The sequence below is a fragment of the Cimex lectularius genome, unplaced genomic scaffold (assembly GCF_000648675.2).
Source record: "Cimex lectularius strain Harlan isolate CLEC.00 unplaced genomic scaffold, Clec_2.1 scaffold340, whole genome shotgun sequence".
Taxonomy (NCBI): domain Eukaryota; kingdom Metazoa; phylum Arthropoda; class Insecta; order Hemiptera; family Cimicidae; genus Cimex; species Cimex lectularius.
The window spans coordinates 173,013-193,699 of NW_019392867.1; the positions used below are offsets into that span (position 1 = coordinate 173,013).

Genomic DNA, 20,687 nt, shown 5'->3' on the forward strand with positions numbered 1-20,687 from the left:
TTTGACGTATTGTTCAAATATTTTATTAAAGTAAAACTTAAAATGTACAAAGTTATATTGTCACAGCATAAAGGCGGATAGCGAGACTAGGCGGCCCCTCGGCTTATACATACCAAACCGCTTTGTAAATACATAAAAATATTACCTGAACGAATATTTAAATGTATGAATGAAGCAAAAAATATTGTCCAAAACCATTACAATGTCCAAAACGAGACTAAGCGAGCCACACATTAATAGAACCTGCAGTACAAAATATTGCAGATTAACAATAAAATATGGCAAAAATAAAACTTGATATTTAATAAAACACAAAACATAGCATAGTTTTAAAAAAATATTTTCTTAATGCATTTCCAATCAGATCAATAATTAATTTTCCTTTCTCACTAGTATATTATTTTAAAATAAGTAAGCAAAGAGAAACTGTTTAAAATATTAAGGTATGTACATCCTAATAAAATTTATTAAATTGGTTTTAAATAAAATAACTTACACAAATGGCGTAAGTGCGCCGTTAAGATTCGGGGACCGCGGTGGCCGAGTGGTTAAGGTGTCCAACTCGTACATGCCACCTTAAAAGTTCTGGGTCTCATGGCTTTTTCATTGAAAATAATATGAAAAAAGTATTGTAAAGTTGTTTGACCCCTAGTTCGCGACACCCAATGGATAGTTGGATGTTAAGCCCTCCTGTATGACAATCTCAAGCTTCCCATGGTTTTAATTTAACATTGTTGCCATTGTAAAGTAACCAAACTTGATATCAAGCCAATTATATAAAAAAATAACACGTCAACTAATTTGCTTGAGTTGTTTAAGGGTTAACATTTGACATACCAAATACATAATTAGATCAAGTATCGACAAACTACTGGAATGTCTGATCGTGGTTTTCTAATTAATTAAACTGGCGGTAATAAGTCAGAGTACGGTGTTGGCAGTGCTTTGTTTGTTTTCGGAATGGTTTAAAAATATATAAAGCAAAATACAGACTTCACTAGGGATTTTCAAAGAATCAGGCCGAACGTTTGGCTACTCTGAGGAGTAGAGCAATGGGTTGTAAAAGAGCAAGTTTGTCATATTAAGAGGCAATGTCCTTCGAATCAATTACGATAATCATGATTTTATGCGGGATCAAATAAACAAAATCGTTCAGATTATATTCAAAACTGAAGGAGACTCTACAACTAGGTTGGGTAAAATTTTATTGCGGAATAAAATGAAATAAAGAAGCCGATAAACTGACGTTTATAATGACGGGAGATTAAATGATTTTTTTTTAAACTAAAGTTGGGGATAATAAAGTTGGGTAATCAGCCATTTGTTGAACAAAATACTGAACATCTAATGTACTGCCTATCGACTGCCCAAAAATAGGTCCAGTGCGAATATCTGCGAAAGTGTAATTTAACTGTGATTAAACTGATCACTGGATGAAAACTAATTTATAATTAAGAATTTTATACAACTTATGAACAATAAATTTAATGATTGTTTGGAGGTCGTGAGATGCTGTCTGGTGTGACGTAGGTTTTAGAAAAACATTTTCTTTGTCGTGACACGTTTCGATCTTTATTGAGATCATCTTCAGAGCCTGGAATTGATAAACATTGTTTAATTTTATAAATACGTGTAGGATGTGGGAAGAAAATGAATTTATACAACGATAGAAAAAAAATTTAGATTAAAAAAATAAATAAATAAATTTATACAATGATAGAAAATTTTAGATTTAAATTTTTTTTATTGGCCTTATGATCTTGCATATTAGCCATGGTACGAATTCTTGTGTGTTCAAATTGGGGATTATCGGGAAAAAAGGGCCAGAGGCGACGGTGGGAATCGAACCCAAGCCCGCGGCGTGAGAGTCTCTCATGCTAACCACTCGGCTACCGCGGTCCCCCAATTTAAAAAAATAATGAATTTATACAATGCTAGAAAAAATTTTAGTTTAAAAAAATTGAATTTATACAATGGTAAAAAAGTTTAGAATTTTAGAAAAATTTAAACAAAGTTTATAAACCCCAGGCCCTGAAGATGATCTCCATAAAGATCGAAACGTTGGTACGATAAAGAAAATATTTTTCTAAAACCTACCGCATCTCACGATCTCCGAATAACCATTGACTAACGGTCAGCAACCACCACACCAAATAAATTTAACACTTTTATTAAAAATTTAATTTAGTTGATTGTTGCAAACATTTCCGCTTGAGAAATGAACACCTTGAGCCAAATGTTTAAAAAAAAGCCGAATATGAGACGAATCTGGTCGAAAGTTTAAGAAACAGCGGGAATGGACGGACCAGCGCTCGTCGACTACCTGTTGGTCAATTTTACCTAATTTTCCCCATAATTTTTCCAGAGGATAAAGACATTATTTATTAAAAAAGCTTTAAAATCAGTTATAGAAACCGATATTTTACTATATTTAGCGTCTAACGGCGAGACCGCGTATTTTAGATTTATTTATAAGCAAATTTGTAAATAAAATAGCTATTTATCTCGCTTGATTTTTATTTGGTCAAGATTTGTTCGTATGTTTATCAGAAATCAACAGTTTTCGAAAGTTGTATACGTACAGTTGATAAAGAGTGATCCTTATATTTTTATCAAAAATTTATTGTTTCGAATTTCTTTGCCCCTGCACACAGCATTCTTAAAATTCTTGAAAAAAAATACTTGCCGAAAGAAAAGAAATGCTCCATTTCGGCGTTAAGTAACGGCTCCCGTTCCAGTTTTTGAGGAGAAATTTAATTCCAGGGATTAAAATTCTGTTATTATCCAACAGGGAGGAAAAACTCCAGGACTGCCTAGGGTCCGGGGTCCCGAGGGTTGTACGCGGGTTCCCCACCTGAGTGAAAGTGGTACCCCTCCAGACACTCGGCCCCGGCCAGGTACCGCTCAATATAAAATGGGCCCATCTCCCAAGAGTCGACAGTGTCCAGCCGACTTCTCCTACAGCGAGATGGGCCGTCATCACATAGTGGTCAGTGTACAGTTGAAGTGTTCTGTGACTTTGATACCCGTGCCCTCGGACTAACGTGCTTAAAATGCAACAACAACAAAAAGACGGACTTTTTACAGTGTGGACGGGAATGTGGATTCGTTCTCTATTTGTCTGCTCATTCCTTTAATACAAAGTTTTACATGACAGACAACGAAGTACTGCAAATTCTACTAGAAACTTTTGGACGCCAGTTTTCGACAGGATTTGTTTTTTTTTATTACACTATTTTTTTTATACTTTAATTTATGACATTAATGACTTCCTTTACTACACGTCTTTTTATTTGTCTATTTATTCTTGCTTTTGTTAGCATTTTCATTAACTGACTGGTGTGTTGCAGGTGTGGTTGGGTGTCGCGGTTTGTGTGGCGCTCGTCACCGGCAAAGCAGTAGATTTGTCGCAACAGCAGCTGCCTTTACAACAACAAGCACTTCAACAACAGGCGACGAAGTATGTATAAATCAATCAAAGAAATCTAAACATAATTATTACTTCAAACAAACAAATTATTAACAAATCACTTACATGCCCTCAAAACATGCAGTGCTGAGATAGATAAAACAAACTTTTATTTTCAACTCAAATTAAACATTACTTAAACTTTTAGACTGTCAGCACATAGCATTTCAGAATGTAACGCTTTGGTTATTAACAAAAGCTAATAAAATAAGTTTATGACTAAATTTTACAAATAAGCATCGTCTTTGGTAAATTTTACCTAACGAAAACAATAACTTTTCTCTCAAAACCTTATTTTAACTATAAGTGAAGATCATTTGTTAATAACACGATAAAAATAATTGGTAGTTTATCAAAATTAATTTTTCGTTTAACGTCAAGTCAAAATTAACTGGCCTACCGAAACTAATTGGCATCACATCTACTTGCAATTAACCGAGTTTATCGTGGTTTTAATTTCACATTTCATAGTTTAGAGTTGTATAAATTATACAAATTAAGTCTCAAGTTTTTGTGTCAAACAATATATCAAACCTTGTACGAACACTTTTTTCAGTAAACTTTAATTAAAAATTGTAATTTTGCTTAAGTCAGGTGCTTCATCGTTCCAAGTCGTCTCAGTTTTTTTTCTATTGTTTTCTTTTGATATTTAAACTGTTTATTTTAAAGTGAGCTACCTAATAGCTTTACACTGATAGCTGTAAAAATTGTTTATTGTAATTCACATTTATTTTCTGCAAAGTTAAAACCTTTCATTGCAAAATAAACAAACGCGAAATAAATGAACTGAAGACTTCAGAACTGTAGGAGTTTTTTTAGTCTAACAGAGCCAATTTTGCAATAAATCAAATACGTCGGGTACCGAGTACATATGGCATCAGTGCCGAGACCTAAAAGTGTTAACGTTGGACAGACAAGATTTATGGTCACTCATCTACCATACTCCAAATGTTTTCCGGCGCCTAAGTCATCAATGGCTATTTGCACAGTCCCTCCTTGGGGAAAAAAATAGTTTCTCGTAAACAATTAAGACCTGGAAGTAAATAACCAAGAAACTAAGCCGTACACTCTGTAAAAACCTAAGAATTTGAGCTTTAATTTTTGAAAATTAATTACTGCTGTACTCATAAACGTTACTCGTATTATTTGCAAATAGATCGCACCAAATCAAACTTAATTAATCAGTTATTTGAACTTATTATCAAATCTGATGACAATTTGTAAAAATATTAACAGATCGATAATTTTGTTTCAGTGTTCAGCCTCAAATTGAAAAAAGAGTGGGGTTCGAGGAACACGATGATCACCATCATCACCACCACGAGCACAAAGGTTATTGGAAGAAGAAGCTAATCTGGAAACCGGATTGGGTCAAGGAGTGGAAAGTCGCCTACAAGCAGGTCTCAAAACCAGCTTGGAAAAAGATCTGGAAGCCCATCTGGGTGCCAACCCAGAAACCGGCGTGGAAAGAAATCCAGGTTCCCGATTGGAAAAAAATCTGGAAGCCAGTCTGGGTCCCGACTAAGGTTGCAGTGTGGAAAGAATACTCCGTCCCCGCCTGGAAAAAGATCTGGAAGCCTATCTGGGTGCCTATCAAAGTCCCGGCTTGGAAAGAAGTCCAAGTCCCCGACTGGAAGAAAGTCTGGAAGCCCGTCTGGGTCGAAATCAAAGTGCCCGCCTGGAAAGAATACCAAGTCCCGGATTGGAAGAAACTCTGGAAGCCCGAGTTGATCAAAATCGGAATCCCCGGAGAGAAACATCTCGGCAAGGACGAACACGGATGGGAATACACCTCGCACGATCTCTGGAAAAAGAAGGTCGTCTGGAAGCCTTACTGGAAAAAGGTCTGGAGGACGGAAAAGAAACAGATTTGGGTGCCATCTAAAAAACTCGAATGGAAAGAAGATTGGAAACAAATCTGGAGAACGGAGAAGAAACAATACTGGGTCGAATCCAAGAAACTCGAATGGAAAGAAGACTGGAAACAAGTCTGGAAGCCGGCTAAGAAATTAGTTTGGGTACCCGACAAGAAACTCGCCTGGAAGGAGGATTGGAAGCAAATCTGGAGGACTGAGAAGAAACAATACTGGGTTCCGTCCAAAAAGCTCGAATGGAAACCAGATTGGAAGCAAATCTGGGTTCCGGACTGGAAGAAGATTTGGGTCCCTGCCTGGAAGAAAGTCTGGAAGCCCGTGTGGATATCCGAGTGGATAATCATCCAAGAAGAACACCATCCCCACGAGGACCATCACGACCATCACCATGTCGAACACCACGTGGAGCACCACGAGGAGCACCACGGCTGGGACAGGAAGGATACAGCCGTTGCTGCAGACACCAGCAAGATCGGCGTTGGAGTGGCTCAGGTGGCGCCAGTCAACAACGTCTCCTTCCCGAAATAAGACTGATCCTTTAAAAAAATGTTGCCAAATCCCAGTTTCCCTTCTCCTTACACCGTCGATGTGAACAAAATGACTTACCCCTTAAGTACAAAACGACGAACTGTGCCTTTTCTAGCTTTAGATTTGCTCACCAAGCGAGTTTTACGTTTGGCTTTTGTATATAAAATCGTTATTACTGTATATGTGATGTTGACGTTATTTGTTTGTTTTGTTATGTTTTGTTATTTTAATACCAATAAATAACAACTGTTATTTTTTATCAAATATTTATTCATTTTCTTGATTCCCTACTACCCTACTTGTGAAAATAGGTTAATTTTTCGTATTTTTTATATGCTTTCTTTATATTTTCATTAAAAAAGATCCACTGAATAATTTACCAACAAACTATATACTTACCTCAAAAATAATTTTACAAACCAGTTAAGCATTTGAATTTTTTAAAAATATACAATTCTTAAAGCAAGCAACAATTCTTGTTCCAGATAGAAGAATAATAAAAATCTAGTATTCAAATTAATTTAAATTTATAACAAAAAAACTAAAACGTCTAAATATATATATTTCAAATGCTTAACATTTATCTTTACAGAATGGCTCGACCCAAAACGACACAAAAAATGACCCGTTCACGATCAATGAAAGAAAAATGACAAGGGAAAAAAGGTGAAAGCAAGGATTTTTATTGGATGTGGGAAAATTTTACATAATGAAGAAGGTTAGCGAAAGTGATCAGAGAAAGGAGAAAACGGCCAAGGGTCAAGACGAAGAGATGGGCGTCCAAAGTTACGTCGGACCACATCTCATTTCCTCTTCCTTGAATTTCGAAAATTCTTAATCCATTCTCCAAACGAATAATTTCCCTGAACTTCTATATCCCGGGCAAGAGGTTGTAGGGAAGTACATGGTGGCCATTCTTCATGTTCCATCCCTTTACTAACCCTAAAACCTTACCCTTCATTCCCATGACAACCCTTCCCTTACAACAACTTTTCCTTTTTCCTATCCACGGCGTCCCAGGGTCTGGGGAGGAGGAGGTGTGCCGGTTCTCTAGAGGCAGCCCCACTAATCGGCTAGGTCATGGTGGGTAGCTTTTCTCCTGGCTGAATTATACAACTCCAAAAAATTCTACAATAAATGCCGTATAATTCGTAAGGCAAAATGCCGATGACGTAGAGGTCACAGGCCTCCCTCGGGCCATAATTGCCAAGGAGATTTGAACGGCCCGGGTAGTCGAACTGGACCAGGTGGACCCAGAAAACCAACCCGAAACGCCACCCTGGTTACTCACCTCCTTCATCGTACGGTGCCATAGCTAAATTAAAGAAAACGAGATACCCCACTATGCATGTAAAGCTAATAGATGAATATACAGATGTCATACCAGTTTTTATAGAAGGCTCCAAAACGGCAGAGGGCGTGGGGTGTGCCGTGTACAAGGATGGAGAAGTTAAACAATTATCACAACCTACTGCTGCGAGCTGGTACACGTTGTAACTAAACGTCATTTCCCTCATGCCAAGCTTGATCAAAAATAAAAATTAAAAAAATTTCTATTATATACCGACTCGCACAGTGCGGTCCAGAAACTCAGGAGAAGAGCCTCGGTGGGCCCGCTAATAAATAAGATAAAAGAGCAGTAAAATATAGACGCAGTTGGGAAGGTCGTGCTGGCATGGGTTCCCGGCCAGATGAGGATAGCCGGGGACGAAGAAGCAGACAGGATGGCCAAAGAAAACGCCGGAAGACCCCACGACGCTTCCCAATCTGTACGCCCCGCGGATTTAAAACTATTAATTTCAAGTAAAATAAAAGAAGTATGGAAAAATCACTGGGCTCGTAAAAATGGAAATAACCTGTGCCAGGTTAGGTAAAACGTCGGTCCCTGGTTACAAGAAAGGAAGAAAAACTTTATTCTGATACAGTAAGGTCACCAAAATTTTTACAATTGGTTGAAGCTCTTCTATGGTCACATTGTACATCCCAAAACATTTCCTCCTGCGGGCTAATGTACCTCCGCAGTTTGTTAGTAAGTGTGTTGGTGTCTCTTCTGCTTCCTTGCAGAATCTACATGTGCCATCTTGGATTGTTCCACTTTTCTTTAGGTGTCCATTTAATCTACAGTGTCCTGTTAGGAATCCTGTTAGGATTCACAGTCTGTTCCTGCTTCCTTTGACACATTCTGTCATTTCTTTCCTACCAAAATTGGTTAGAAGATTCTTGGATTTTCTATGTCCAATAAGTGAATTCCAAAGTTCCCTCATTTTTCATTTCTAAATTTTTACAAATCTAGCACTTGCATTTAAAGATTTTTAGTTAAAAATAGTAGAATAAGTTGAAATAAATCACAATACAAAATATAAAAAAATGGAAATGGTAGCAATATTAAGAATTCAGAGAAAATATGATAATAATAAAAGAATTCCCAGTCTTGGTCAGAATCGTAAAATTTGAACCTAAAAATTGAGAAAAAAGCTTTCTTATCTAACAAAAGGACATAATTGTTTGGAGGGAGATGCAGTGCTGGTACAAGAGGGATTTAAAATACGTAAGGGAGGCGGCTTTGCAGATGGCAAAGATACAGAATCCTACATATTTATGCTTGAAGAAGAACCGCTCAAATATGATGGTTTTATGACGTGGGAGATATAGTTCATTGGGAATGTACAATGCAAGGGTGTAATGGTTAAAAAAAATACAAACATTTACTGTACAAAATAATATACTTTATACATATTAAAATAGTTTCCAATACAATACAATTTGTTGTAGTTAGGAAAATATGGAATGTGACAATTTATTGAAGTAGTTTATTATTTATTACACTGCAATCCCTCTTTTGCAGATTAAGTATAAATACAAAAACCACAATTGTTTTCGTCCAAATCAATAATTAATTTGATTTGCTGGGCAAGTAAATTGAAATTCAAAAAATAAGTGGTCATTATACAAAAATAATCAAAAAATAAAAGGAACTTGAGAAAATACTTGATTTTTTTTTATTTAATCAAGTCTATGATAACAGAGCAAATAAAAGCTAATAATAAAATTAAAGCAGTGGCTGTACCCTAAATAATCGACTAACCAAAATCCAAAACTAACTATTCCGCTATGCTGCTCAAATCGCAGTACTACTTCCTACTCCCCAACGATGATCAGTGGAACAGCCTTTATAAGAAAACAAAATGATCAGTATTGTCAATAAAATGCACTTTACTTTTATCATGAATTTCTGATTAACAAATAAAAGGGAGAGTGAAAAATGTAAAAGTAAAATTCAAATATAATCATGATTCTGCTCAGAGAAAACAATTACTTGCTCAACTTTTTATTATTTCTAAGTTTAACTTTATCGAAAGATTAGTTGTCCTTTTAATTGACAAAAATTGAAATAAACATAAAAGCACAAGAAACTCACATTAACTAGGTTTTTTCTTAAATGTTAATTCTTTTTAAATAAAGAGAATAATTATCATAAATAATAATAAAACACTGTTGGAAAGACAACAATAATAAACTCATTGTGTAAAAATAGTCATCATAGCTAATCCTAATTAGTATCAAAACATAATGATTAAGTTCACTAGTTTTCGTGGTCCGATTGACCAATTAAGGAGGAAAAGGATTGTCGGGTTTTGAAACTTTTTAATGTGGTACAAAAATTGTGCCACACTGCTAAAAATTTGTAGCTACTAGTATTTGGAATTTTTAAAGGGTGTAATTTGATTGTTATGAAATAATTTTAACAATCTACCCTCATTAAATAGCAAATATGAATCTCATATAGAATGTCTTTTTTATGGGTAGTAAAAATGATCAACTAAGGCATTATTTTCTAATGTAACAATGTTTAACGTTAATATAACAATATTTGGATATATGAACACATTTATCAAAAAGTCGACTTATTTTTATTATTCAAATAATACATCCAACTACCCTTAGACATCATGGATGACCAATGCTTGGTACAATCAAATCATCCTAGAAAATAAAACATAACATGCATCAACTTCAAACAGCCTAAAAATTTATTCAACTTTCCTTTTTGTTAAAAAAAGAAAAAAAGGATTGCTGCCCCCTCACTCATCAACAAATAAAAGTACTTTTTTAAAGTACTTGTAAATATATATTAAAAGCCTCAAAACAATTAGCCCAAGGATTACAACTACTGCTTCATAAATTATTTACTAATTTTTGCTCGCTTTCTTTGTTTTAATTGAGAAAATAATTAATAATTCACTCTTTAAAAATAAAAAAATAAAAAAACTGAGATTTGACAAATCAACAACTTATCACAAAAAGGCTAGATCAAGTAAAAGTAAATCACACTGCTATATTTGACATCTAATCACACTAAATACTGACTAATTTATATTTAACATATTAATGACATTTAACATAGAGAATTTGGTAACATTGAAATACACTACCTAACAATTAAAAACTAAATTTGTTTTATTGATAGGTACCTTTGACCTCTTCCTTACAATGCTTTATTTAATTTGAGAACAAAGTTATAAATAACCTTTTATAAAATCAAATATTTAAATAAGTTAATTGACACAGCCCAAATGCTTGTACTTACATTAAATAACATATACACTTTTTTGTCTTGAATTTTCTTTGCCTTAAGACTACTTACTTAATGACTGGTGGGTGTAGAGTTAGGCGAGTCGATGGCAGGGTTAAACATAATCTCAGCCTGGTGTTGTGAGAGTGTGTAACCGTCTGACGAGTGAACTTGCTGAGCAAATAAAAAATAAATAATTAAACTCGTGTTTTTTAAAAAATAAACCATTTAGCACTTCTGCACAATTAGTTATATCTATATAAAAATTGTGGTTTAGCATAGCAGTGAGTACTTGATTTCAGATTTTGATATAAAACAGAGCTGTTTTTCTGTACATAGTACTTTATAGATATCTCATTTTGTATTTCTTTGTATATTAAGACTAAAAGTATTTCTTATTGTTACATGAGAAGGCCGATGGTAGAATACTGAGTACTCCATCAACCCTCAATTAGATTAGTTCATATATTATGTGTAGGGTGTGATGGAGGAATACTTAGTATTCCAATATCAAGTATTCCTCCACTGTATGTGAATGGTATGAAAATAGGAAAGAATGTATTTAAGAATGAGTGAAAGTATGAATGGGTTTGGCTTAAGGAACTGATTGTGACTGAAATAATCTAGATGTGTAAACAAAACAAAAAAAAAAGGTCAGACTGCCAACATCTGAGATGAGTAATTCTTAAGACAAGCCGGTAATTTAATGTAAATTTCACAATAGCCGGAATGCCATCCAGCTGTGAGAAGTGTTCAACTCTGCACATGGGTATACATATGTACATCAATGTGCAGATTTAAGCTTATATAAAGTAATCGGTTATATCTTTTATAAATTCCAAACCAACAGAAAAGAAGGTAGAAATTAAGAAATAAATTATCGCTTAAAATGGAACCGTGTAAAAACACCTGACACATTTCAAGAAATGTGTGCCTATTCTCTTTTTCTTTTTCCCCGTTAAAAACTCCATTATTTGAATATAAATAATAAAGGTGAGGTGAGTATGTTGATTCACTTTTTGTAAAGAATGGTTCTTACTCACAGTGACTTTTACCTCCTTTACAAAACGTACCTCAACATAAGCTCAGATCATACAGGCCAATAACTTTACTACTACTATTATTTGAATAACTTCTGCCTAAAATGTTAATGTCAATTATTGAGGAGAAAAAAAATAATACTGAACCTTTACGATTAACCAGATCCACCAAATCACCTGAGTAATTGGACAAGCATTTGAAGAAAAACAAACAGTTTCTCGGCTGTTTTCCTAGATGTGGCCCAAACATCTGATGTCTGACTTGAAGGTATCATATATAACGTAAGAAACTCCATTCCAGTAAAATACTCAAAACTAATCGAATCCTACCTTGCTGAAAGGTACGCCCAAAATAAGCAAGAGGCCTATTCGGAACTACAACCGACCCATGCTGGAGTGCCACAAGGCAGTGTATTAGGCCCTGTACTATATCTGCTCTTCGCTATTGATCTACCAGAAAGCGACAATTATAATAACAATAATAACTTTCGTTTTTACATTTAAATTTACAAAAGACAATGGACATTAATCCGTCTGCCAGGTGAAAACGATACCATGGCTGATGGTACAACAATTATGGCAGTTGGAGAATGCAATGATCAATTGGCTAATATACTGAACAATTTTGTTTCCTGGATTTATCACTGGGCAAAAAAATGGAGAATAAAGCTGAATAAAGAAAAATCGATACATGTGGACTTCACTAACCAGAAAATTCAATACATACCAGCCTACCTCAAGTCTTGAAATTCCTATGCCAACAAGGTCCATACCCCAACAAGGCAAAGTAACTGGTATGACATTAGATGCACACTTGCGATAGAAATATGATTACAAAAAATAAAAAATATTTTAAGAAAAGTGAAGAGCTCACCAACAAATTTTGGAAAATGTACTGGTTAATGGGCAGAAAAGCTATCCTTTGCCCATTGAAAGTAAGCTTTTACTTTATCAACAGGTCCACAAGCCAACCCAGTTTTAAACGTTGAACGCCTAGTCAGTCAATTCAAATGCATCAAACTTTATTGCTTGTGCAGTGAAAAAAACAACTATTATGTATATAAATTTTATTGTCTATGGTAGTTATTACAAAAAAATATAAGTAATATTTTATTTTATTATTATTATTAATATTTATTATTATAATTTATTATTATTAATAATATTGGCTATGTTAATAGCTAGATTGTAATATTTAATAATTGGAGGAAAAAAATTATACAAGAAGCTTAACATCCAACTACACATATACAAAGTGTCTGAATAACAATACTTTTTATTCAAATATTTCTCAAATTTACAGGGATTATTTAACCAGAACCATAAGCGATGACAAATGCAATTCGGACACCCTAATGTCTCACCACTTTCTCTGTATAGTGAATAGAAAAATAAAGACAGCATTGCTTTAAAAACCTGATTCCTGTATAAGTGCATATTTTTATTGCTAACTCTCCTTTTAGAATTATTGCATGGATTACTGCACAGAATTGCAATTGTTTCACAATTTTTTAATTTTTTTTTTTTTAATAAGTGAAAAAAGGGAAAATAAATAATTTTTATGAGTTTACAGTAACCACTAAACTAATTGAGGGTTAAATCTTTTTTATAATGTGCTTTGTCCAAGTTTTCAATTTCTAAGGCTAGAATTTCCCAAGAAAATGTTTTCTTTTTTGTTCAACACTCGCTGATCAGCTCTGTCCGTCCACCTTGGTATTTTTATTTTATGTTTTTTTTTCCTTTTTGTAAATGATGTCAAATCTCAGAATTTATTGTTTACACAATTATCCTGATTTAGAATGTCAAAAGCTCATCATCAGGTTGAAGGAGTTACAAACATGATTTTTGACTTGAATTGTAAGAGCCAACAAATTCTGTGATTAAAGCCATCATTTACAAAAAGTGAATCTACATAATCATCCCACCTTTACTTTTTCTATTACTTGTTTATGCCTCAATTTTCATTTATCAGTCTTTCTTTGGCTTGGGAGCCAAAAAGTAATAATGCCCGTTAAGTTTGTTTCTATTTTAAAACACATTATGAATGGTAGAAGGTAAAACCCGAGAAAGAGAAAAAACAGCAATGTATGTGATGATGAATTACAATGAAAAAATTCATTTGTACTTATTATTATTTTTTTTTTTTTTTTACTATTTAAAGTTGATTGATTAACAAGTTTATTGTACGGTACCTTGTATCTTAATTTCATTTTATTTATGTGAAGGAGTGGTGAAAAAACTTTAACCAGTGTGTTACAAGTAGTTCGCCAATTAAAAGAATAAGTTCACAATATCACAGGCAAGATTAGTCTTACATTTTCAGTTAATGTTCATCTTCATAGATGGGTACACAATGTTGAGAAGCCTTTTGTTTCCTTTTTTTTTTTTTTTTTTTTGTAACAAGAAAATTTTAACATAGATGCATAGTTAGTTGTATAGGTGCATAGTTGTATAGGTGTATACGTGTATAGGTGCATAGTTAGTTGTATAGGTGTATAAGTGGATAGGGGTATAGGTTCATAGGTGCATAGGTGTATACGTGTGTAGTTGTATAGGTGCATAGGTGTATAGGTTTATAGGTGTATAGGTGTATATGTGTGTAGTTGTATAGGTGCATAGGTGTATAGGTGTATAGCTGTATAGGTGCATAGTTAGGTGCATAGGTGTATAAGTGGATAGGGGTATAGGTTCATAGGTGTATACGTGTATAGTTGTATAGGTGCATAGGTGTATAGGTTTATAGGTGTATAGGTGTATAGCTGTATAGGTGCATAGTTAGTTGTATAGGTGTATAGGTGTGTAGGTGCATAGGTGTATAGGTGTGTAGGTGCATATTTGCATAGGTGCATACGTGTATACGTGCATAGGTGCATAATTGTATAGGTGTATACGTGTATAGGTGCATAGTTAGTTGTATAGGTGTATACGTGTATAGGTGCATAATTAGTTGTATAGGTGCATAGGTGTATAGGTGTAATGGTGCATAATTGTATAGGTGCATCTGTGCATAGGTGTATAGGTCCATAGTTAGGTGTATAGGTGCATAGTTAGTTGTATAGGTGCATAGGTGCATAGTTAGGTGTATAGGTGCATAGTTAGTTGTATAGGTGCATAGGTGTAAAGGTGCATAAGTGTATAGGTGCATAGTTAGGTATATAGAAGTATAGGTGCATAGTTGTATAGGTGCATAGGTAGATGTATAGGTGCATAGGTGTATAGGTGCATAGGTGTATACGTGTATAGGTGTATAGTTAGTTGTATAGGTGCATAGGTGTATAGGTGCATAGTTAGATGTATAGGTGCATAGGTGCATAGGTGTATAGGTGCATCTGTGCATAGGTGTATAGGTGCATAGTTAGGGGGTTATATGAACAAGCTATGAACCCTCGGGGTGGCATTTGAATGGGTTGTAATGTATGAGTTGGTTTAAACTTACTTGAAGGGGGTCAATAATTACTGGAGGAACAGCCCTTGATGAGTGAGTTGCGTAAAGGTCTGGGCTTGAGATATTTACAGCCTGGGTAACTGTGTAAGGAAGGGAAACCTAGAAAAACGTAGAAATTTGTTATAAAAAGTAAAGGTAAAACAATAAACAATTACTTACATTCAAAACTGGTGGGAAAAGGCCATACTTGGCCATAAAAAGCTGCTCAGTCACTTGCCGCAGCTCCGTTTGCTGTTCGACTATTCTTTGTTGAAGCTCTTCCTGCCTTCTCTCCAGCTGGTCGACCTGGAAGTTTTATAATGTACTCAACGCAATTCGCATGAAATTTTCATTCGCATAATGAACTAGTTACCCTCTGTGGGGGAATGGTTGTGATGACGGATTGAGTCGGAATGCCGACAACTGTAAAAGACTGGGTCGTATAGCCTGTCCTTTCGCTTGTTGAGCTTTTGTTTTCACTCTTGACGGTGCTGCCGACTTTTCCCGGCCTCGATTGCTGTTTTGTAAACAATTACATTAAACTGTAGTACGATTTCTGATTATTTCATACTTACAGCACTAAGAGAAGTGAGTTGCGAGTGCCTTGATAGAGGGGAATCTGTTGACATTGAATTTGTGTCTGATCCCATTTGCTTTTCCTGTTTACAAACTATCAGGAGAGAAAAGAAAATTTATTTTATAAAAACCTTTGGAAGTTGTTCCTAAACAAATTAAAAATTAAACAGCCTGGACAATATATAAACTAATTTCAAATTGCTACTTTAATCACTAAGGAAAAAGCTAATATATTGTAATTAAACAGTTTTATTGGTATTATACCATGAAAGGATGGTCTAAGAAAAGCATGTCAATTAATGTCGAGCGTTCAGTAATTATATTACCATCACCATCAATACACACTGAAATTTATTGTATTTGCCTACATTTGTATAGCCATGTTGTTGTTGATGAAGATGATGATGATGATGATATAACTGCTTAAAGCTTGGCACATAAAAGACTCCACTGCTCAGAATTGAAGACATCGTCCCATATTTTGATTTTACTGGTTTAAGAATTTGTTTACAATTTTCTTTCAATGGTGATAGTAAAATTGTAATATAAATTATCAGTACCTGTGGATTTAGAAATAGTGGAGTATTGATTCCGCTCGTATGACTTGTCCTTTTCCAATCCTTCAATAGTTTCATACGCTCCGTTACCTTGTTTTAATACATTGTGAAAGCTAAAAAAAAATATTAAATTAAAAAAAAGATAAAGTAACAGAAAGCTCTAGTGTGTAATCAATGCGTACCTAACGACCCGGTGTGTGCATACAATGAATTCTGGCTTTGAGTTCCATTGATGGTATGTTATATAAAACCTTGTCTGCAGCCAAATCCACTGTTGCCCTTTGGTAAGAAATCTGTAGTAACACGAGGTCCCTTCTCCCTTTTGCATTACTGGAAAAAAAAATTTAATAGTAAAATTTATAAATTAATTCAAATTATTATAAAAATTGACTTCTTGATAATTGATACTTACAAGCTTCATGGCACGTAACTACCTTATCTAAATCATCAATGTGATAATAATCGTACCCAGATGTTCCCAGAACTTCAAACGGCAAATAACCAATAATTGGAGGGGCCCTTAAAAATTGTAAGTTGAGAAGTAATCAACAATATAAAAGTAACAATTGACTATGTACCTATGGTCAAGAAATAAAAACTTCCACTCCAAGCTGTGGCGTGAAGTAAATTCGCATTTTGTTGAGTCGATAACGGAAAGCTCTCTTATAAGTTGTGGTGTTTGTAATCTCCCAGTGCCGACAAAAACCCATCTAAAATTTATAACAAATAGTTAAAAATACGGCCTCACATCAATTTTGATTTTCCCAAGTAATAATATGGCAAACTTAATTCAATACTATTTGCATATTTATTTAGAAATCGTGAGATACGGTCTGGTGCGGTCACGATTTCTAAATAAATATCGATTAACGGTCACTAATCACCACACATTTCTACACTATTTGCATAATACATATATATAATTTATTACAAATTTTAATGTAAATTCAGAAATCGTGAGATGCGGTCTGGTGTGATGTAGGTTTCAGAAAAACATTTTCTTTATTGTGCCATGATTGATCTTTATTGAGATCATCTTCAGGGCCTGGGATTTACAAACATTGTTTAAATTTAACAAATACATGTAGGTTGTGGAAAAAAGTGAAATTATACAATGCAAAAAAAATTTATATTCAATCAAAGTATTTCTACTCACTCAAAGTGTTTATTTTCTGCGTAAGTGTACCATTCTTGCGCGTCGTGTTGAGAGTGCAGTTTTGTTTGTAAATCCCAGGCCCTGAAGATGATCTCAATAAAGATCAAAACGTTGGCATGATAAAGAAAATGTTTTTCTGAAACCTACATCACACCAGATCGCATCTCAACGATTTCTGAATAAACATCGACTAACGGTCACTAATCACCACACATTTTTAATGTAAAGCTTTGAAATTGAATTTTATCCTCTTTTAACATTGGGGACTGTCGTAAATGAGTGGTTAGCACAATAAAATTCTCAGCTCATAGACCCTACATTCATGGGCTCAATTCCCACTGTTACCCATGAAAATTTCTTTCCCGTTCCACTTCGCCCAAAACATACTGAAATCCTTTGATAAAAGCAATTTAGTTAAATAAAATTTTTTTAAAAATTATTGCTAGGCTTAGTACACATGGGACGTTGAATCGCACAAACGATCGCGTGTAAATGAGCGCTTGTTGCGAACACATGGAGTGCTTGGACAAGAACAATTTTAAGATGAAAATCTAACTAAGAAAACTGCGACAAAAGAATATTGGGTCCATCCTATTTTTCAAAAATAGATTCAGAAATAGAATGTTCATTACTCTCTACTCAGATAAATAAGCTACATCATATGTATTTATACTTTGCCGAAGAAAAAAATCATGTTACAGGCCTTGTATCTCCTTCTGTGGTATAACGTCCATTTAGGCTATTATCACAAAGAGTATCCATGTCACTCCCTATTAAAATGCCAAAAAATTAGATATTTGCATATGCATATACTGAATATATATGTTGATGTGTCACTTACTGAAATTACCAAGAAACTGGACTACCTCATACAACGGTTCTTCCTTAATATCAGTACCACCACGACGACAATGGCATGTAAAACATAATTCATCTTCTAAAAATAAAATAATTAAAAAAATAAGAAAATTATGAAAAGAAAAAAAAACCTTGATAAATGTTATACCACTTTACCTTTGTTATTTTCATAATCAGAAGGATTTAAGAATATATTGTACAGTTCTGAGTGGTCCCCTTGATATACGATATCATACAAAGTCATTGCAAGTAAATCATTCTACAAAAAAAATGTATTAAAGTTGCCAATCATTAAAAAAATCAATATTAAACAATTCTTATATAAATAAATTAAATATTAAAAAAATATTACAGGAAAGTGTCCAAGAAGAGATGTTATGCTTTCAGAAGCATACAGAATCCTCCCAGACGAGGTGAAAACTATTATAAATCCATCTAAAGCCTGAAAAAAAGTAAACAGGTTTAAAAAAAAAGATGCCCAGGCGCAATTACTATGAAAAGAATAACTATTACTTCTAAAAAGAGATGTGTGAACTCTTCATTTGAGAGGAAAGAAGGCTTCCAGTCCTCTTGTATTTCATTAACCCTCGATTGTACAGCAATATCTAAAATTGAAAGAAAAAAAAAAAAGTGAAATTTCACCAATCGATCGAATATTAAAATGTAAAAACATTTTTTCTAACATACCGTTGTGATTTTTCAAAAACGATATTGTCGACTTTAGAACAGTGGATTTGTCCATCTTCCGACTATTCGTTGAAACCAAGGAGCTAAGTTCATTTATCAGTATATTAAATTGATCCCGCCTTTTCTTCTCGCTTAAATTTCTTGTTTTTCTAATTAAAAAATAAATAATAAAATAACTTATTAATAATCAGTAAATAACAAAACAGAGTCATATCTAATATGTCACACATAACAAAATGCAAGTAATAATATTAAATTCACTAATTTCGTGGTCCGCTTGACCAATTAATATATTACAATTAATTAAGGTTTTTAGTTGAGATAAAAAAGTCAATGGCACGAGCGGGATTCGAACCAACGATCTTCGGCTTGATACGCCGCTGCTCTACCACTTGAGCTATCGTGACCTCGATCCACTCTGACACCAACTTCCCATCTCAACCGCACCTCTTGAAAAATGGCAAAAAGGAGGGAAAATTCAAGAGGTGCGGTTGAGATGGGAAGTTGGTGTCCGAGTGGATCGAGGTCATGATAGCTCAAGTGGTAGAGCAGCGGCGTATCAAGCCAAAGATCATGGGTTCGAATCCCGCTCGTGCCATTGACTTTTTTATCTCAACTAAAAACCTTAATTAATTGTAATAATATTAAAATTGACATTGTTACTTTTCGGTGCAGAAAAGTAAAAATTAATATCCCTGGACAAAATTATGAATAGGTGTCAATCATCTCACTCTTTTCAGCTGTTTGTTCTTCGTTTGAATATTAAAGAAAGTCGAGTAGAAGTAGAGTGTTAAATACCTTTTAGTGTCATCTTTGTTGTCGGCATCATCATCCATAGTATCACTGAAAAGGATGAATTTCGCGATTAAAATCATGATCGGTTTTGTACAAAATATGCTCTCTGACAAACACATATCAATTATAATACCGAGAACGTTAAGAAACAAAAGGAAATATTATTTTCCTTTTGTTCTCTTTAATATTTATGTACATTTGAATAAATCTTACTCGGATTGTCTTGTAGAGCTTGGGCTAATAAAGTTTGACATGTTTCACCACCTTTCACCTCACATATTAGAACCAAGGAATGACGAACAAGAAAACAACAATTAACTTCACGTCTCGACGAAGATGATTTTCACTTTTTAGACGATTTTCCAAATAAACAACTGCCAAAAATCAACACAAGGTACAAACTGAAATTACAAACAAGAATACCTCCTGATTGATAACTGCTAGACGGTAATCACTAATCCGTTTCATCAGTGTTGGACCTAAAACAAAAACAAGCCTATATATAAAAACATTATTTCCCTTTGTAATTTTAACAATAATATTTCACTTTATACCATAAATATTACTGGCAAGTTTTTTTTAATGTTGTTTGTATAAAAGAGGAATCTGAAAATTTCAGGAGGGACCGATCACAATGTGAATACTCGCCCCTCTGCAAACCCACTGCTCTCAGTCACGCCAAAATTTATTAATTTTTTTATTTATTACAAACAAAAACTTGGAAGCCTAATATCACAAGGAAAAACAAGGTAAACAAACATAACAGTAAATATAGTACTAAGTAAATATAAGAAAACAATATAAAGAGAAAAAATAAAGTACTTGAATTTATATCAAAATAGGTTAAATAAAGAATACTAGACTGTGAAAACTATGAAAATATATAACTAAATAATTGGAACTTTTTCTTGTAATTTTATTAAAATCTATGTCTTTACTCTATCTCTCCTTCAACCTCTCGTTGCGCTCTTTTTGGAGTGGTTGTCATCTGGGTACCCAGACACATAGGTCTAGGGGTAACATAAAGGTGGAGGTGGTTAAGGCCAGATCGTCCCAAACTTCCAACATAACCACCTTGATCTGGCTCCCTGACACTGAAAATGGAAAGAAAACCATAATTAAAAGAGAGGCGTCCTCATTCGCATATCAA

General features: G+C 34.1%; 2 protein-coding genes across 3 annotated transcripts; one reads left to right on the plus strand and one right to left on the minus strand.

Moving 5' to 3' along the window:
• Positions 1 to 2,922: 2,922 nt before the first annotated feature.
• LOC106665916 lies at positions 2,923 to 6,098 on the plus strand. Its single transcript, XM_014392728.2, has 3 exons — positions 2,923 to 2,989; positions 3,351 to 3,460; positions 4,725 to 6,098. The coding sequence occupies exons 1-3, from the start codon at positions 2,969 to 2,971 to the stop codon at positions 5,869 to 5,871; spliced, it is 1,278 nt and encodes a 425-aa protein (XP_014248214.1). The 5' UTR covers positions 2,923 to 2,968; the 3' UTR covers positions 5,872 to 6,098.
• A 3,369-nt stretch (positions 6,099 to 9,467) lies between these two features.
• LOC106664577 (circadian locomoter output cycles protein kaput) lies at positions 9,468 to 19,987 on the minus strand. 2 transcript variants are annotated; one of them, XM_014390432.2, is made up of 18 exons: positions 19,751 to 19,986; positions 19,541 to 19,585; positions 18,743 to 18,891; positions 18,569 to 18,660; positions 18,408 to 18,497; positions 18,212 to 18,314; positions 18,039 to 18,134; positions 17,901 to 17,967; positions 16,620 to 16,751; positions 16,454 to 16,560; positions 16,224 to 16,371; positions 16,045 to 16,154; positions 15,484 to 15,578; positions 15,282 to 15,425; positions 15,089 to 15,214; positions 14,921 to 15,028; positions 10,517 to 10,618; positions 9,468 to 9,855 (listed from the first exon to the last, which is right to left on the minus strand). In XM_014390432.2, the coding sequence occupies exons 1-17, from the start codon at positions 19,789 to 19,791 to the stop codon at positions 10,517 to 10,519; spliced, it is 1,755 nt and encodes a 584-aa protein (XP_014245918.1). In that variant the 5' UTR covers positions 19,792 to 19,986; the 3' UTR covers positions 9,468 to 9,855. The 2 variants fall into 2 exon arrangements, 1 of the variants encoding a protein (XP_014245918.1); XR_001340206.1 differs by lacking the exon at positions 9,468 to 9,855 and adding an exon at positions 15,853 to 15,974 and having other exon boundaries at positions 10,510 to 10,618; positions 19,751 to 19,987.
• Positions 19,988 to 20,687: the final 700 nt, after the last annotated feature.

Excerpts from the sequence above, each read along its gene's own strand:
- LOC106664577 (XM_014390432.2), bottom strand. The coding sequence starts at position 19,791 with ATGTCAAACTTTATTAGCCCAAGCTCTACAAGACAATCCGA. Across the intron at positions 18,135-18,211 it reads TGATTATGAAAATAACAAAG|AAGATGAATTATGTTTTACA; the intron begins GTAAAGTGGTAT and ends TTTTATTTTTAG. Across the intron at positions 15,029-15,088 it reads TTTTCCCACCAGTTTTGAAT|GTTTCCCTTCCTTACACAGT; the intron begins GTAAGTAATTGT and ends ACGTTTTTCTAG.
- LOC106665916 (XM_014392728.2), top strand. The coding sequence starts at position 2,969 with ATGGGCCGTCATCACATAGTG. Across the intron at positions 2,990-3,350 it reads TGGGCCGTCATCACATAGTG|GTGTGGTTGGGTGTCGCGGT; the intron begins GTCAGTGTACAG and ends GGTGTGTTGCAG. Across the intron at positions 3,461-4,724 it reads CTTCAACAACAGGCGACGAA|TGTTCAGCCTCAAATTGAAA; the intron begins GTATGTATAAAT and ends ATTTTGTTTCAG.